Here is a 17,440-nt window from a genome sequence, read left to right on the forward strand (position 1 = left end):
TGCCCAGGAGCTGGGATGTGCCGAGGAGCTGGGATGGGCCCAGGAGCTGGGATGTGCCCAGGAGCTGGGATGTGCCCAGGAGCTGGGATGTGCCCAGGAGCTGGGATGTGCCGAGGAGCTGTGCTGGGGGAGCCCTGCGGCAGGCGGGGCCGTGCTGACAGCGCTGGCCGAGGGTGCCAAGGCTCGGCTCTCAATCGGGGCCGATAAGGGAGCTCTGACAGCCCCGGGGCGAGCAGCAGAGCTCAGCCTGCCCAGCACAGCAATACCATAGTAGGAAGCAGGCACCGGCAGCTCAGCCCGATGTGTTAATGCACCCTCCACCCATCCTATAGAGCTGCTGGACCACGGAATTCGACCCTCGTATTTTTAAACCTCACGCTGTTGCGTTTGAAGGGCCTCAGATGTGTCACCTCATTTGGATAAGGCTGTTTGCCAGCAGGGTGCTGCTATCAGGGGCTGGAGGATAAGAGGCATTACATTTAATGTAAAACACATTCCTAAGTTGTCTCTTACTCCAAACAAAATGTGTTTGGGCTTTGGAGCAGAGCATTACAGGACACTTGGAAATTCCAGCTTTTACCCTGGGAGTGCTTTAGCCTTGCCCAGCAGCAGCCTTGTGAGCCTTGAACAGCCCCTGGGTTTGGGGAAGGGAGTGAGCCCAAACTGCCAAGCAGGATGCTCGTGGTGTGGTTTGGAGCAAACACATTTAGCTCATCTTCCTTTTGCCTATGGAAAAGGAAGAGATCAGGAGCTACTTTAGGCTGGGGCAATTTAGAAAACAGAAAAGGACAAAAAAAAAAAAAATAATAAAGATGTAGTTGGGAAAGAATTGTTTATTTTACGTTTCTCAGAGGGATTTTACAAACAATGGAGCATTTTAAAAAAACTGAGTGATCAAAGTACTTGACAGTGTCCCTTAAACACACACACAAGCCCCTGGACAGAGGAAATCACACCAGCGAGGAGGTCAATACTGCCGAGGAGAGCAGCTGCATCTGCATAGTTCTAGGAGGAAAGATTGCAATGGTGGTGTTGGTGCTAAAAAGTGACATCTTGGCATTAAAATAAGAGCGCGCTGCAGTGCCCACGCACGGACCTGCAGGAAACAAAGTGCATCAAATAACACGCCGAGTACGTATTGTAGAATAAATTTATTTACCTGATACAAATGAAACTAGGTGTGATGCTCCTTACTGTCAGCATGTCAATAGACAATTGATCTTATTTACAACTTCTAAAGGTCACACATGCAGCTGTGGGAACTGGCTACGTCGTTGTTGCTTTTTAGATAAATGCATCACGATATTTTGTATTGCACCAACATCTGTCTTACTGCCTTAGATTTAAATAAGTTACATTACAGTGCAAAAGAGGTTGATTTGCACAGATGATAAAAAAATCCAACGTTATGAAGTGGAGGCTTATGGTTTAACATTCATCTGTAATCGTTTCCATGGATTTATAAATAGGAGAGCATTGTACAGAAGCTGTTGAAGTAGGATGTTTGGATGATACAATACAGAGAGAGATCTGTCTACAACCCAAGGCATGCATTATCTGATATTGTACATTGTATAAACTGGCATTTTACATACAGGAATATGGAAATTGGCTGACAGCTCCGCAATTCTTGTTCAAGGATAACCAAACTCTTCTCCATGCAGCACAGAAACCCAACTTCTCTGGAGAGAGTTCCGACTTGGTAAGCTATATTGCACGTTTGTACATCTGTATCATGAAGTCCTAATGGTACCACACATTTCTTCCACAGAGAACACAATGAGTTTTGTTTTTAGGGAAAGCAAAGAATCTTTACACGATACATGCAGAAGTTTTGGTAGATGTGTTGCTAAAAACACATGCACGCAACAAAACAACCTTACATTTCTGCAAAATTGTTTAGGAAGCGATTACTCCAGTATTGCTGAAAAGGAAAGAAAGAAAAGGCACCAGTTAATGAAAGGATGAATGCTAAGTATCATTATACAAGCAAGACTAAGATCAACAGTGACAGAAGAAAGAATGTTAAGTTTGGTAACTGGCTGCTCTGTCATTGAAGGGACACTCTCAGGTTACTTTGTTCTGGAAGCTCAGAATCCTCTGGATTAAGGCTCAGCTCTGTTGATTATCAGCAGAGCCAGCACTTCCTACTCAAGACTGCGGTGAAAAACAAGACACATTTAATTAGCTTTTGCCTTTCTCTGCCTGACCAGTGGCAACAGACAATTCTCACTTCTTTGGAATTTTTACTTTCAAGTTCCGTACTACGCGCTTGTTACTTTTCAGTCGAGGGATTATGGCAAGTTTGGTCCCAAAGTCACCTAACAATGTCCCTTTTCCAAGTCAGGCAGCTTGTTCTGGGAAGCAGTAGGAAAGCTTTGAAGAAGTCATTAAACTACACGGATTAATGTGTAGGCAAAGGGTAGAGTACAACGTCCTAAAGCTCCTGCTGTACTTCACCCCTACCACAGCACAAGGTCAGCCTCGTGTCTGGAGAGACTGCTCTGAGTCCCTACAGCTCCAGGGAAGCTCTTCCAAACACTGCTTCAACACTAAAATTTGGGCTCTCCTGCTAAGATTTGAAAATGCATATTAATGCAATTAAGGATGTAATTAGCAGAGATTAGGGAAACAGTTAATGGTTAGAAGTGCAAAAAAGTAAACAAGACAGGTGCAAGAGACAGACGACTCTGTATCGGTTTTACCTCCCTTCATCTGAGCAAATTCAGCCCCCTTGGGCTGTGTACCATGAACTCTGGGCTCGAGCTGTGTCTCGGGCCGGCACTGCTGTACTGCATTCTATCATCAGAGTAAAAACTCAGTTTCGTACCAGGAACCTCCCCAACAGCCTCTCTACCAACACAAGCCTCGGAGCACATTGACAGACCGCTAGAAATGTTTTTCTGCAGCCTCTTTCATACTCATTTATTTGCAATAATGTTTTGGGAAACCAAGTATGAACTATTTTTATTGCTCGGATGCCAGCAAGAAGGAGCAGCTCGTTGTGTAGCTCAGCACTCTGGATTGCTCACACGTGAAAGCAGAGAGAGCCCAAGGCACTGCAAAGACAAAAGCTCCTGTCTAAAAATTCAATGCGTGACTGCAGCTGCCTGAGCATCCTCCTTGCTACAAAACACAGGATTCAGGAGGAGCTGCTCTCATTCCAAACCCCAGTGGGTTCCCAGCACAAGCCAATATCCTTCCTGGTGTTCCCAGCATAAGGCAGCATCAATCACACGATTGATCCTGGTCTTACACACCCCTCTCACAGTAGAGAATAAGCAGTGATGTGTGAGGGCACCAAGGAATCCAGAAAATAGCAGAGATGAAAAAGCTCGGTGAGATGGGAGCAAAGAGAAACAAAAAATGTGAAGTTACTCTGTAAGAATGGAGTGGGACATCAAGCCTGGGGAATTCTGAGTTAGTCCTGCTTGAACAAGGGCTGCTGTTTATGTGTTCTCTGAGCTAACAGTTCAATAGGAGTTACCTTCTTCAACCCCAGCACTGGGGAGGTTGGAGAGGAAGTATTTGGGACCAAACAAATGAGATTTGACTTTGAGATGTTGGCAAATGAGTCTGCCCTGAAAAGTCCTCCCTTCCTGGCTTCCCCAGCTGAAAAGACTGAGGCCAAAAGATGACAGGATCTATACAGCTACGAATAAACACTTTAGTTCAGACATTTCCTGCAGAAATTACAAACTTTGCAGTGCAGTTCTGTACTTTCTGTGACAGAAAAGCCCTCAGCTCCTTGGGCTCCTCCTGCAGCCTCCCCCAGCCTACTCAGCTGCCAGGGCTGCAGCCCAGACCCAGCACTCCAGCTCCAGGATCACAAGGATGTGATTTCAGAGCAGGATGCTTCACCACCCAGGAGGGAAGCTCATGGTAGGTCTGAACATTTGGCCAATCCCAACCAGCTAAGGGTGGGATTTACAGCACTTGGAAAACAGAAGTCCTGAAATCACAGCACAGCTGCCATCCTACCCAGGATCTGTAATCTTGGGGAATGCTGAGGCTCCATTTCTGCAGGGAAACGTGGACAAGGCTGAGAGAAATAGAAGAAAAACAGGGCAGGTGAAGATTGCTTGGGCTCTTTAGGAGTACCTTGTAAAACCTGACTGTTTCTCTAAGCTCAGGAGCCTCTAGGGATGGATCCCAAAATCTCCATTTGCCCACCACTCATCCAGATTTCAAGGCAAAGTCCAAGGAACACAAGGCCCTACCCCTACACAAGTGCCTCTGAGACAGTGGCATGAACAAGGCTCCCAGATCTCTAGGAAATCCATGAGAAGAAGCAAGATTCATCTTCAACACTGACAGATCCAACAGAGAAGGTGTTGAATTCTGAATATTCTGAATTCTACTTACAGTCATATTCAGTTTTTTAAGAGAGGGGGAAAAGGCGTGTACAGCAGGATCATTTGGCATAAAAGACAGGACTAGGATTGTACAAGAAGCAGAATTATTCACGGTAGCAGCCAGACATGTGGCTTTAAAAAGGCCACCACATGGTGCTCTGAGGTTCAGCAGAACCCGTGTTCAAGGATTCAGTGGCACTCCTGCCCTGGAAATGTCTGTCAACAGCAGTGGGAGCACACAGAACTAAGCTGCTAATTTGTTTCCAGCAAGTAACACACTGGTACACACTTTGATCTCAAGGAGTCCTACATCACAGGAACTATTATTTTTTGTTCCAAGGAACAGGGATGAGTTTCAGGCTGTTCATTTGTTATTGATACAGCAAAAGGCCAGTGCAGGCCAGTGGTTTTGTGGAATGCAAAACCTTAGTTTAGATCTTCCACACTAAAAAAGGGCATTTGAGGGGATTTGAATGCTCACAGTTTGGCAATACACCTGCTACAACATCAGCTCAGCCCTCTGAGCCACTTCAGCATCGACTCAAGTCAAAGTCTCTATAAACAAAGCATCACAATGCAGTGGAATTTCTGATAGAGCCTCTGTGTTCTGAGGGAGCACCTCTCCACTTGAGAGCTTAAACCTAGAGAATTATGTGTGCTCACTGGATTCCAGCTGGCACCAAGAGAACATAGCCTGGAACTATCCTTCCCCTCTAAGAGGGATCACAAAGATGAATTTGGTTACTAAAGCAGACTGAGCCAGCACAAGATAACAGCACCTGCTGCTCTACAGACACAGTGACCCCAGGGCAAGTTTCAAAGCCTGCCCTGTTAAGCTGAGACTGTTCTTTTGCCTTCTCAGATGGCAAGTAACAAATAATGAGCTGGTTTTGCCAAGAGCAGCACCTGCCCTTCGAGCACTGCAGGGAGCAGGGAAGGGTGCTCAGCTCTGAGGGGCAGCCCCTGTTTCAGAGCAGGGAAAAGCTTTGGAGTAAAGCAGCACCTGACCATGAGTACCGGAGAGTTTTGGACACTAAACATTCACGGTAACAGCTGTCAGGGTCTTAAGTTACAGATTTGTCTGATTTTATCTCAAACTTAAGACCAAAAGCTGTAAGACCTTGGGGCACTAAGGCTCCCAGGTGCTATAAAACAAGACCCTAAAATACACTAAACCAAAAGCAAGTGCTTTGCCTTTGGAATCGGTAATTTGAGCTTCAGACCACAAAACAAGAGTCTAAAGTGGTGATAATAATGTAGCACAGCAGAGTTTGACAAAACACAGCATGGGAATGAAGGAAATTACTATTTATTCTTCAACATGTATACAGCATATGCTATTTTACAGCAAGTCACCACTGGCAGGGTGAAATGGAAGAAAAATACTCACTTTAGTCGATGAAAGTTGGAAGGCATTGGAGAAAAACACCACAGTTAGGACTGTTAATGACTTACACATTGTTGATACAGGACTGATTTTGAAAACATGCTTTAACATTTACCGTAATAATGAAGGTGGTTAGTGCCACATTAAAATAAAAATAGTTCTATACAATATGTTCAATTTGGTCATGTGCTATTTACAGATTTTACAAAAAACACACACGAGCTTGTTACTTCAAGTCAGGCTAACAACAGGCCAGCAGAGTAACTCCATGTATACAACTGAGCATTAGTGCCCTAAGTGTAGGAAATCCAATTTCTAGCTATGCAGTGCAAGTTATTTCTTCAGGTCTCATTGCTAATTTTGATCTTAAAGGGGGGAAAAAAAAAAAAGAAAGAAAAAGAAAGGCTCTGACATGTAAAAAAGGTATTAAACCCCAACTTAAACCCTCTTTTGAATTGAAACAGATTGTGTGTGTGTGTTAAAAAGGCTTTAGATTTAAGGAGACAGAAGTAGCCCTCCCTATCCCTGCATAATGGGCAACACTGGCAAAGTAAGGTCTGTTACAATAAAATACAATAGACAAATAAATAATCCTTAAAAAAACCCCAACCCTATGTGTGTGGAGAGTATGGAAGAACCCCAGCAGGCTGCACCTGGAATGGTAATTTCTGCACGAGCGAGATCAGGCATACCTCATACAGAAAGTGGTGTAAACAAGGACAGTCAAGAACCGAGAGTGAGGGAAGAGGGGACCGAGAAGAAATCCTGACCCAGGGAGCAGGACTCTCTACCCAGTGCAGAAAGTTCTGCTTGTGAACAAAACCTGACTTTATGACAAATTAAGTTTGGATGATCATGCAGAAGACAAACAGGTACATGCTTTTTTAGTTTTAGACAACACACATTCATTCCCTAAAATCTGCTGCCAATTTAGTTTGATAGTGTCCGCTGGCTCAAAAAAAATTTACTTTTTTTTTACATGATGAATAGACTATTGAACAGAACACTGTACATGCTTTTCATCTACAAAAAAATATTTGCATAAAATAGTGTTAGTTCTCTGTACATGTCAATGGACACTTTAACTGTGTATAAAAGAGGAATATATTGCCCCCACTGAAGTCAGAAAAAGCAAAAAACCAAAATCTAGATTATGAAACCTCCATCACCGGCAAATATGTTCATGTGAAAATTCAGCAGAAATAGACAGTTGCTCTAAACAATAAAAAAATTAAGTTAAACTTTTTTTTTTTTTCTCCTTTGAATGTAAAACTCGTCACCATGTCAGTCAAGACCAGAACATATCACTAAAGTTAGTGTCTGTGCTGTAAAGCCAGATAACCAGGGGCATAGTAATGAACACAAACGGCCAGGAAACTCCTTCGGTGCATGCTGACAGAGCACAGGGTTTGGTGGCAGGCCGCACACTATCATCTTTACCAGGTTCCAGGTAGTTACGGGCCACATATTTAAGTGTTTCATCCAGCAGAATGACAGGGAGGGAGATTTTCAATACCATCAGCCACTGCGTCACGTTCAGAGGTGTGATCTGGAAGATAATCTGAAAGAAAAGCCAGGAGTTACCAAGCTCCCCCTCCAGCCCTGGCCTCGAGCCCCACACAAGGTTTTGCTCTGTCTGGAAGTTCAGGGGTGGGGGTAAGGCACGAGCACTTACTGGCAGTGGTTCCACATAAAGGATAAGGAAGTGGAGGGACATGGACAAGCAAATGGCCCCCACCAGCCAGATGTTCTCCCACGGAGGCATCCTCATCAGGGACTGGTTTTCTGACAGGCTGCAACAGAAACACAACTCATGTGTGACTCTAACACCAACAGGAAGCTCTGAGAGCCACAAAGCAGCCTGGCACAGCACGGGGATCCCAGTCAGGAAACAGTTCAGGACACGGTCTGGATGCTGCAACTTCAAACTGGCCTGGAGTCAGCTTAGCAAAGCAATCTCCATCAGCCTCAAGTCTGTTCTTGAAAGTCTCGAGTGTTCTGCTCATTCCTGACCTAGTCTGTTCTTCTCACTATGACCCCAAAATCCTCTCCATGGGAGGGAAAGGGAAGTGTGGACGTGGCAGCCCAAGAGAGAAAGAATCCCCAAGTCTACCAGGGCCCCCTTCTGCTGGAGCTCACTGAAAGACAGAGAGGGTCAAGAACTTGTACCTTCTTGATGCTGGCTCTTGATTCCATCTGCATTTAGGCTGTGCTGGAGAAGAGGCTGGGATCCAGAGCAGCAGATGTAGAGCAGTATCTTTATGTAGGACTACCTCAGTGCACTTGTATTTCAAGTTTATTTGTTTTTAAATTAACTGACCTCTAAGCTATTTGAAGAAAAATACCCTTGACATTGTGCTATTTAGTGGTTTCCATTTATAATCTAATATTAATTGGCTAAACCCATGCTCCCTTAGGGCAGGAAAAAACTATTTTCCATATCTTCAGCATTCTTATTTTAGTTCTCCTTGATATCACTTTATACCAACATAGTAGGGCTAATCTGATTGATTAAGCTTAGATTAAAAATAATGGAAAATATTTCAGTTGCTTGTGCTTAGTAAAATACCAGAGTGAATTGGCAGACTTAAAAATACACCTTATGATAAGAGATCTCCAATGTTATCTAAGAGTCAGTTTGTTTGCACTACCAGAACTCGGAAGGGAAACGTGACTCACTCTTCATTAGCTGAGCTGTTCACCAAGGATCAAATTGCACAAAAAAGCAGCATTTTGGATAAGCTCTGCAAAGGTTTGGCTTTCCTGTTGGGACGTACGAACCTGTTGAGAGCATTGCACATCTCTATGGTGACGAGCACAGAGAGAGCCATTGTCATCGGGTACGGGGACTCGAACACCACGCAGTCCACCCCGTAGAAGTCTGGATTGTCCTCCTTGCACTGCAGAAAATGGCTCTGCAACACAACAGAATCAACTCACTTCCACAGATTCTTAACTTTTAAATGGTAAAATAGGCAACTAGGAAAAAAGTTCTTACTATGACTCCTAAAACCAGTGCTTACAAACTTGTATGCTTTAGGAAAATCCTCTTTAGGCTTTCACTTACAATTTGTCCTTCAAATTGTCAGAAGCTCAGGTATCCCACCTCTGAGCTTTGCTATCAAGACTAATTAATCATGATCAAGTTTTACAGGAACAAGTCTGAAAATGTTTAATTATATAAATTCCCCTAACCCACTGGGTTTGTACAGTCAATTCAAGAATGAAAGCAGAAGGAACCTCCCCTCTCCACCCAAAGATATTAAACTGATTAAATACCAGCTGATAAAAGGAAACTTTTGGACCACCATCAGCAGCAATAAACCACCAAGCAGCAGCACCCACTGTGGCAGCACCAACGTAACCTGCAAGAAAACAAAGAGCTTTTCTCAGCGCTATGAACTGTACGCAAGACAAAACCTCACTTGCCACACTTGAACTTCGGCCTCGAGACTTCCAGTACTGAAAAAAAAATAGGTAATTCATGTTTTAGTTTATTTAAGCAAAAAAAAAAACCCAAAAAACCATCAGTACTTACATCCAATAGCCAGGTAACGGAAGAAGAGCCACCCACTGATCAGGGGCTCTTTGGGGTTGCGTGGTGGCTTGTTCATGATATCGAGATCAGGAGGGTTAAAGCCCAGGGCAGTGGCAGGGAGACCATCCGTCACAAGGTTTACCCACAGCAGCTGAACAGGAATTAGAGCTTCAGGAAAACCCAGGGCAGCAGTCAAGAAGATACTACAAAGAAAGCCACCAGTTAAAAGCTCATTCTTCAATGTCAGTAATGTTTAAGCCTAAACCTGCAGCAGCGCTTCTGTTCTCTCTCTTACCCACTTAAGATCACAAGCTGATATTCACAATCAGAAAACTAAACACATATCCAGGAGCAAAGACTAACCACTGGCATGCAAGCTTTGAAGCATTGTCTTCTTCTGATAACTTCAAAAATTGACATTAGGGTTGTTTTTTCTCCAGTCTACTTGTCTGTATAGTTAAATATATACATGGATAAAGGCTTGCAAACCACTTTCCAAATGACACATTTTGGCTCAAATAACTAAACTTCATTTCCCTAGATTACTGCTAGTCTCTGCAGAAGTTCACTGAGCCTTTAACTTTCCAAGCCTGTGTAAATAAATACAACAGAAATAGGGGCTGCAGCGAGAGCCATATAAAGGACAGCCTTAAAGCTGACAAGAAACAAGGCAAGACAATTGCTGTGCTTTATCCCACTCTGGGAAATGTCTGCTTTGATGTAAGGACTGTGAGGAGATCCATCTTTACATTTTGTCACCTGCAATGCATTCTGTGGGTCACCACCGCTCCTCCCAGAGGAACACCAGACATGTTCCTGGAACCTGAGGTTAAACAAACATCTGTGCCTGGGACAATGTTATCTGAAATTCCCAGATCTCCTACTGTTTGATTAAGGTTTTGGTTTTCCTTCTCTAAAGAATTATTCCAATCACAGAAATAATTGAAGAGCATTACCTACTGAGCTGAAGTATTCTAAAAAACACAACGTGCAACTTTTGTGGCAAGCTACAATTCTTCACTAAAGACAGGCCAGAAACAGAGATCCATTACCTGGAGAACCTCCTCCTGTGGTTTTTAGTGAGAAATACTGGAAGACTCCATCACCACTACTCTAGCTCTAAGAAAAAAATAAATTTAAACCTACCAAACAACTTCCCCAACATTGGAGGAGATCAGGTATCGGATGAACTGTTTCATGTTGTTATAAATTGCACGTCCTTCTTCCACAGCAGCCACAATTGTGGAGAAATTGTCATCTGCTAGAACCATTTCAGAAGCAGTTTTGGCCACTGCAGTACCAGAACCCATGGCAATCCCAATTTCTGCTTTCTTCAGTGCAGGGGCATCATTGACACCATCCCCAGTCTAAAATGAGAATTCAGGGTTGGAAATGAATCAGTAAATAAGGTGGGCATTAACATACAGATCCAGAAAGGAATTTTGCACTGGGTGTGGTTTTGGATCCTTAGAACTCACTAAGTGCAAGGAAACAGGGAAGCAAGTATTTTCCACAGTGGGGAATTATTCTGAGAAGGCCTAATTAAGTTTTAAACAGCCTTTGACTTTCTAACCAAGTAACCATCACTTACCATGGCTGTGATCTCATCAAAAGACTGAAGAAACTCCACGATTTTGGATTTGTGGGAAGGCTCTACCCTGGCAAAGCAGCGGGCATGGTGACAGGCATCTCTCTGAGCAGCCAGGGACAGCTCATCAAACTCCCTGCCCGTGAAGGCTTTGGTGGACACATCCTCATCCTCCACAAAGATCCCAATGCGGCGGCAAATGGCCACGGCCGTGCCCTTGTTGTCACCAGTGATCATAATGACCCTGATGCCAGCCTGTCTGCACAGCTTTATGGATGATGCTACTTCAATCCTCGGGGGATCCAGCATTCCCACGCAGCCCACAAATGTCAGGTTGGTCTGAAACAAGATACAGGGAGTTTTAGTGCAAGATCCTGCAGATTTCTCCTGTGGCAGCAGTGAAATAATTGTTTTCCCTGCATGTTACATCTGTGTTGTGACATTTGGGATCATTCCTTGTCCTGCCTTACCAAATTTTGCTTCAAATGCACTGATTTTATCAGTTAAAATGTGCTCTACTTGCCAGCCTTGAAAATTCAACCTGCAAGCATTGAGTCTTTCATTTTTATCATCAGTGCCAGGAGCAGAGAGAGCACAAGCCAAAAACTCATGCAACTGTCATTACCTTCCTCCTAAATACCAGATACAGATTTCATTGGAAAATTACAGAGCAGCTAAGATGATAATCATGGACTGAGCCCTTGCAGCTGACAGCACAGAGGCAGAGAATTGAACCTGACTCCCAGAGCAGGTATGTTCCATCACAAAATCCCCAAAAAGGTCTTGCAGTTGTGAGCAATGCCAAACTGAAAAACCATGAAAGCTGAAACCACAATGCAATTTTTGGACTGTTTAACTGATTTCTTCTTGTGCTTTTAGCCAAGTAACAGCAGCCTGTCTACCTGCCATCAACAGTTTATTCTAAAACACAGTCTCTTCTTAGACTGAGCATTCCCTTCATAGAAGTGGGGAGCTGTTGTGTCAGACATCAAAAATACCCAGAAAGAAAATTCTTAGATCTAACTACCTCAAGGAATAATCAAACATAAGAAGGCATCATTCTCCAGTTTGGGGGAGGAAGAAGTGCTACTGATCTTACCTCATAGTTAATGAAATTTGAGGAGTCCTCCAGATTCATTTCCTCTTTTTTGGGAGGATTGTCATGGGTTGCCAGAGCCAAGCAACGCAATGTGTCTCTGCCAGTTCCCCATTCCCTAATGACAGACATTATTTTCTGCTTAATTCCTGAGGTTAAAGGTATTTTAGCATTTCCAACACGGACATGTGTACATCTGTCAATCACACCTTCAGGAGCACCCTGCAGAGGCAAAAAAAAAGAAGTCATTTAGCTTAATAAATCTTTTCCCATTACAACATTTGCTTCAATTACCAAGTCCTTCCTCCCACTCAAAGCTGTTGTTAGTTGCACCATAATTTTTAAGTATGGTGCTACTTTGCAGCCATTCCACCACCTCACTCTGCAGTGAGGGACTGACCTTAACAAACATCTTGCTCATGGACGTGCGGCTCGGTTTGTTCGGAGTACAATAGACAGACATCGACTTCCTGTCTCTTGAGAATTCCAGAGTGAATTCTTTCTTCATGAGTTGTTTTATCACCTTATTAAAACAAGAACCATAAAATGCATTTAGGTGATACACACTACAGAGGTGTCTCCCCAAACAAAGCCAGTAAAAGGGGACTCACGGAGTTGCAGGCGTTGGCACGTTCGATTCTAGAAAGTCCCTTCAGGTCTGTGTCAAACACGTTCATTTTCTCAACCAGACACGTAAGAGCCGTCTCTGTGGCTTCACCAACCTTTTCATAAACTCCCTTAGCCTTGAGTTAACACAAAGCAAACAAAAGCAGAGGAGTTTAAACCTCACCTGGAACCTACCAGAGACAAAAGCTCAAGTATCCCCAAAGAAAAAAAAAGAAAAAAAGCTTTACAAGATTTAATGTAAAAACATTTTAAAAGAACAGCTTTGAGGAGTTTGATTTGTAGGAATTTGAAGCCTTTACCCTCAAGAGCAGCAGAGAGAGATGTCAGTATCTGATTATCAAGCATTTAAGATATTTTGAGATTTGGTAGCAACCATAAGGCAGCGAGGCAAAGCAAGAAAGCAGCATCAGGATATCTCCAAATTACAGATTACACCTGCTGCTGGATTTAGTTCTCAGTGTTCAACAAGTAATTCTCAGAATTAATACTTCAGAGGGCCTGAATACTCTCCCCCCTTGACTAGGAGGGGATTTACCACTGAAAGGTATTACACAGACAGATGAGAACATTTATCCTCATTCCCACACTCTCCTCTGTTCCAGGATACAAACTTACTTCATTGTAATCCAAAGAGGAATCATTGCAGAGTGCACAGATTGTTGCAAGTTCCACAAGACCATCATACTGGCTACATTTAATGAGTTTGTCATCTTTATGCCTTTCCAGAGGAAGAAAAGGGGGAGATTGAAGTTAGTTATTTAGTATTAGCATCTCATATTTTCTTTATCCTCTTTACTGCATTTCCATTTAGTACAATGCTCATTAGTTATGGGCTTTGAACTACAGAAGTTGTTGGGAAGAGCAGGATTGATAAAGGGGAGCTGTGAAGTTTGGATCAGAATCATGAATGGAATGAGATCATTGATGAAATCACTGTGACAAAACCTCACTTCCTGCAGTGACAGTCACCCCCAGCACCCTGCAGAAGAGCTCGGTGATGAGGCACAGGAAGGCCCTGTTTGAACATGTGCAGGGCTCAGAGGGCAGGTCCAAGCAGGAGAGGGATATTGCTGGACACCTGAGGAGCTCAGCTTCCTTCCTGCTGCACATTCTGCAGCTTTACTGCAATGCATGAAATGCATGCACTGGGCTGGCAATTAAAGCAGATTTTCCTCTTTACTTTTCTAACAGTTGACATGTATTATATGTGAGCCTCCTAAAGCCATGGGAAGTGAAGTCATTTCAGGAGACTAACTCCACTAGAAAAGACATAACCCTTCCTAGCAGTGATACACTCAATGACCAACAAATATCTCAGGGCTTCAGAGAGGGGGAAGGTACATATTCCTGAAGTAAAGCAACATTTTGACATCCCAAGAAAGAAACAACTTCTCTGCTTTCACACTTAGAAACAGTGAATTGATTCCTTTTCTGGAACATTCCCATATTTCTACAGCAAGCACAAAAGAACCAAGACAGTGTTCAATACCGTCATTTTCCCCCCTAAGCAAAATTAGCAAGGCAGAGCTAATATATAACATCTTTTATTAAAGCTCTGAAGGAGGGGGAAAAAAAGGTCTGGTGGTGGAAAGATGTGGATCATTACTCTGTAAGAATTCACAACACAGACAATGACATGTCCCATTATGTAAGCTTTTGTTCAGTTGTGGTACTGCAAACAAATTCCAGCGTTGTGTAACACAGACGAGAACAAAATGAATCTTAAGGAAACAAGGAGGTTTTTAATGTTTCATTTGGCATATAATCCTACAGCCATAAGCTGTGGCTTTAAAGTCCAGCTCTCAGGCTGTCACCTCATCTATCCCACCCCAAACTTCCTGTTTTCACCTGTTCTGAACTCAAAAGAACATCAGCATATTGGATATTCCAATATCCATAACTTCTTATACCAGGGTGTGTTTTTTATAACCCTTGTCTTTGTGCTCCTTATCAACAGTTTCTGAAGAATAAATGCAGAATCTAAGGTGCTGGGACCAGTTCTGGATAAAGGAATTTTTTTTTCCTTACACCTTCAGGTTTTTCAAGATGAACTCATTTGAAGGTCAGATACAATTTGCCAGCTTTTGCTGCAGGTCTTAATTATTATTGGCTTGTGCTCTCAGTTTGCAGTAAGCCTGAGTGTGCTGAGACATGGCAAAACTACTCCAAACTTTGACAATCTCCCAGTATCCCTGGAAAATAAATCAGTATGAAATTTGGGAGGCTTTTAGTAAGAAATTTCTGTGATTTTGTATTCTGAATAAATCTTAGGGGAGAGTTAGGTATCATAAATTTTAACAGTAAGTGAAAAATTACTGATTTAATGCAAAAACACATAATGGTTATGAAATTGAATAGGCTGAGGAAGCCAACAGTGTCTGAAGTACCAAGTAAGACCTGTCAGAAATGGTTCATATCTGGAGCAGGCCCTGCTCTGGTGCACTGCAATGGATTAACAGCCTCTTAACCCCCCCAAACTTCATTTTCAGTGAGAGTTTGCAATCCAAGGTGAAGTCAGCCACCTTACCTAAAATCCCTCCAAAGCCACTGCTTTAAAAGCTGTTCATAAATGAAGAAAATAAACCAGCTCTAAGGGTTGGAGTTGAGCTGAATTTCCCTATGCTCCAGTAAGAGCCTTCCTGAGGCAATTTCCCTCTCTTGGAATCCTTTGTGTCCCCAAATGCAGCGAGTTTAACACACTTGTTCACATTCCCTCAACTTGAAGCAAGTGAAAACAGCACATTAACAAACACTGTTGTGTGTCTCATTACTCCCACATCTGTCACCCCACTCTATTTTATTATTTTGTTTATCTGGAGCTCTTGTGAGCCCAGCTAAAGTGCAATAGCTGGGAGTTTTGCAAGGTCTGAAGTCACCTTGTCTAAGCAAATGCTGCCTCCTGAAATGAAAGCATAAGCTTTTGACAGCAATTAGCTTTGAAACAAAAAAGAGAACTGGGAAATTAAGATTTCCTGCTGCTGGGAACACCAGGGTCTTAACAGCTGTGGAAATTAAACAGAGAATCACTACTGAGATGGGCAAGATTGAAGGAGTCAGAGGCATATGAGTGAAACTGCACAAGGCTGAGATGTTTACAACAACTGAAATTAAATTCTACTTCATCCACAGCAGAATTCTATACTCTGCAAGTAAACCTGCATTGATAAGATTATAAAACACATGGAGGACTGACCAAGTAAAAGGAGCTGTAACAACCCAGTAAAAAGAGGCTTTTCTTCAAGAAGTAGAGTCCTAAAAATTCCTGAAGTTTTCAGGATGAACCACTTACCTCACTAGTAGAGACTTGCAGCTGATAAAAGTAAACCAAACCTCATTCCTTTCCTAAAGGACTGGGTTTAACAGCAGCTCAAATAGCAAAAGCTGGGACAAACACACACCAACTCAAGTACAGATGCACCAATAAACTACTGAGGGCCAGGAATTTACAGTCACTTTAAGGGGTAACTCAAACACATTCAGAAGATGCCTCAGAAAAACAACTTCCCCGTTCTCTGAGGCAGGGAAAATGGAAACACTGAGCTCACAGATTAGCAAATGCTCACCTCTTCAGATTTACCCAGTTTTTAAATAAATAAACTTAGAAGCACTGAGATATTGAAATCTTACTGGGCTGAGATTAGCTAAAATAAATCCTCTCTACCCCTAATTAATTTTTAGATTATCAAGGGAACATTGCAATACTGGAGACTCTATTCAGTTTTATGGAAGTTTACTTTTCTACAATTTATCTTTGTTTTCCTGTTAATTACTTTTTCCCCAGCCCTTCAGTGTGCATTCTCACTGGCTGACCTTTCATTTATTAACAATCACTATTGAATATTACATGTATCCCTTTTCTAGACTAAAGTAATAGTGAAAGCATAAACAGACAAATATTTAACTTGAACAGAACACTTACACTTCTCCCATGGGAGCATATGTTGAACCAGTTACAGTAAATTCATTCAGAGAGCAGCTGTCTCCTTCTACTCTGTCCAGGATAAACATCTGAAATTAGAGAGTTAGAAGTGTTACTATCTTTGAACAATAATTAATGCAAGAGATTTAAACAGGCCTTAAGCAAGCAGGTACAAGAGGCAAGTTCAGTCTGAATAAACAAAGCAAACAAGACCTGATTCTGTGCACTTCGATCCCACATATGTTTGAACAGCTCCATACACTGAAGCACAAAGTACAGGGAACAGCCCTTCTGCCTACAGATCTCTTTGGAAAACAGCTGAAAACCATAGGAACCGTGTACACTGCAGCTGGGAAGACCATTGACACACCACCTGACAATCCTCACCAGATCCAACCTCTTCCAAAGCTTCACACCTGCAAATTAACTCTCATGCAACACAAATAATGAATTAATTATCTGCTTTGAAACAGCCAAAAGCAGCTCAGCTGGACACTGTCAGCTTGGACACTGACAATTTCTCCCAAAATCAAAATAAAAGCATCTACAAATAGGAGAAGCTGAGATCTAAGAGGTGAGGTTTTAGCAAGAGCCAGACTATGGCCAGTTTCTCTTAATACCAGCCTCAAGTGAAAGTGTTTCCTGTCCTGGCTTCCAGTTACAAGTCACTTTATCACATGGCACCCTGGGAGTTTAAACCAACCAGCCAACTCAAGTGCTCTTCTAGCACTGGTGAAATGTTATTTCCAAATTCAAACTCCAATCTGAAGGATGCAGTTGTACCTCTAAGATCTGCAACTCAGTCTTCCTTTTGTTTCCTTTCTAGGAGAGCTGCAGGCAGAATCCCATCTGAGAGGATGGAGATAAAAACCACAGTGCCTGAAGCTGTCTTACCCTCATGGCTTGTTGGAGTACGACTGGAGAAGATAA

At 42.8% G+C, this 17,440-nt stretch overlaps 1 protein-coding gene across 2 annotated transcripts in view; it reads right to left on the reverse strand.

Annotated features, from left to right (window-relative positions):
* Positions 1 to 813: 813 nt before the first annotated feature.
* Positions 814 to 17,440, reverse strand: part of ATP2A2 (ATPase sarcoplasmic/endoplasmic reticulum Ca2+ transporting 2) — a 43,821-nt gene continuing 27,194 nt past the window's right edge. Inside the window, exons 9-21 of one of the 2 annotated variants that reach the window (XM_058851507.1) lie at positions 16,511 to 16,599; positions 13,207 to 13,309; positions 12,576 to 12,707; positions 12,365 to 12,487; positions 11,968 to 12,186; positions 10,872 to 11,207; positions 10,427 to 10,647; positions 9,281 to 9,483; positions 9,022 to 9,107; positions 8,524 to 8,657; positions 7,418 to 7,535; positions 7,183 to 7,303; positions 814 to 1,924 (exon numbers count right to left, since the gene is read on the reverse strand). In XM_058851507.1, the coding sequence (XP_058707490.1) occupies positions 1,911 to 1,924; positions 7,183 to 7,303; positions 7,418 to 7,535; positions 8,524 to 8,657; positions 9,022 to 9,107; positions 9,281 to 9,483; positions 10,427 to 10,647; positions 10,872 to 11,207; positions 11,968 to 12,186; positions 12,365 to 12,487; positions 12,576 to 12,707; positions 13,207 to 13,309; positions 16,511 to 16,599 (1,899 nt within the window). In that variant the 3' untranslated portion in view covers positions 814 to 1,910. Of the gene's footprint in view, positions 1,925 to 5,648; positions 7,304 to 7,417; positions 7,536 to 8,523; positions 8,658 to 9,021; positions 9,108 to 9,280; positions 9,484 to 10,426; positions 10,648 to 10,871; positions 11,208 to 11,967; positions 12,187 to 12,364; positions 12,488 to 12,575; positions 12,708 to 13,206; positions 13,310 to 16,510; positions 16,600 to 17,440 lie in introns of those variants that run through there. The other variant, XM_058851506.1, reaches the window with a different exon arrangement.

This window comes from Poecile atricapillus, chromosome 16 (genome assembly GCF_030490865.1).
Source record: "Poecile atricapillus isolate bPoeAtr1 chromosome 16, bPoeAtr1.hap1, whole genome shotgun sequence".
NCBI classification, from domain to species: domain Eukaryota; kingdom Metazoa; phylum Chordata; class Aves; order Passeriformes; family Paridae; genus Poecile; species Poecile atricapillus.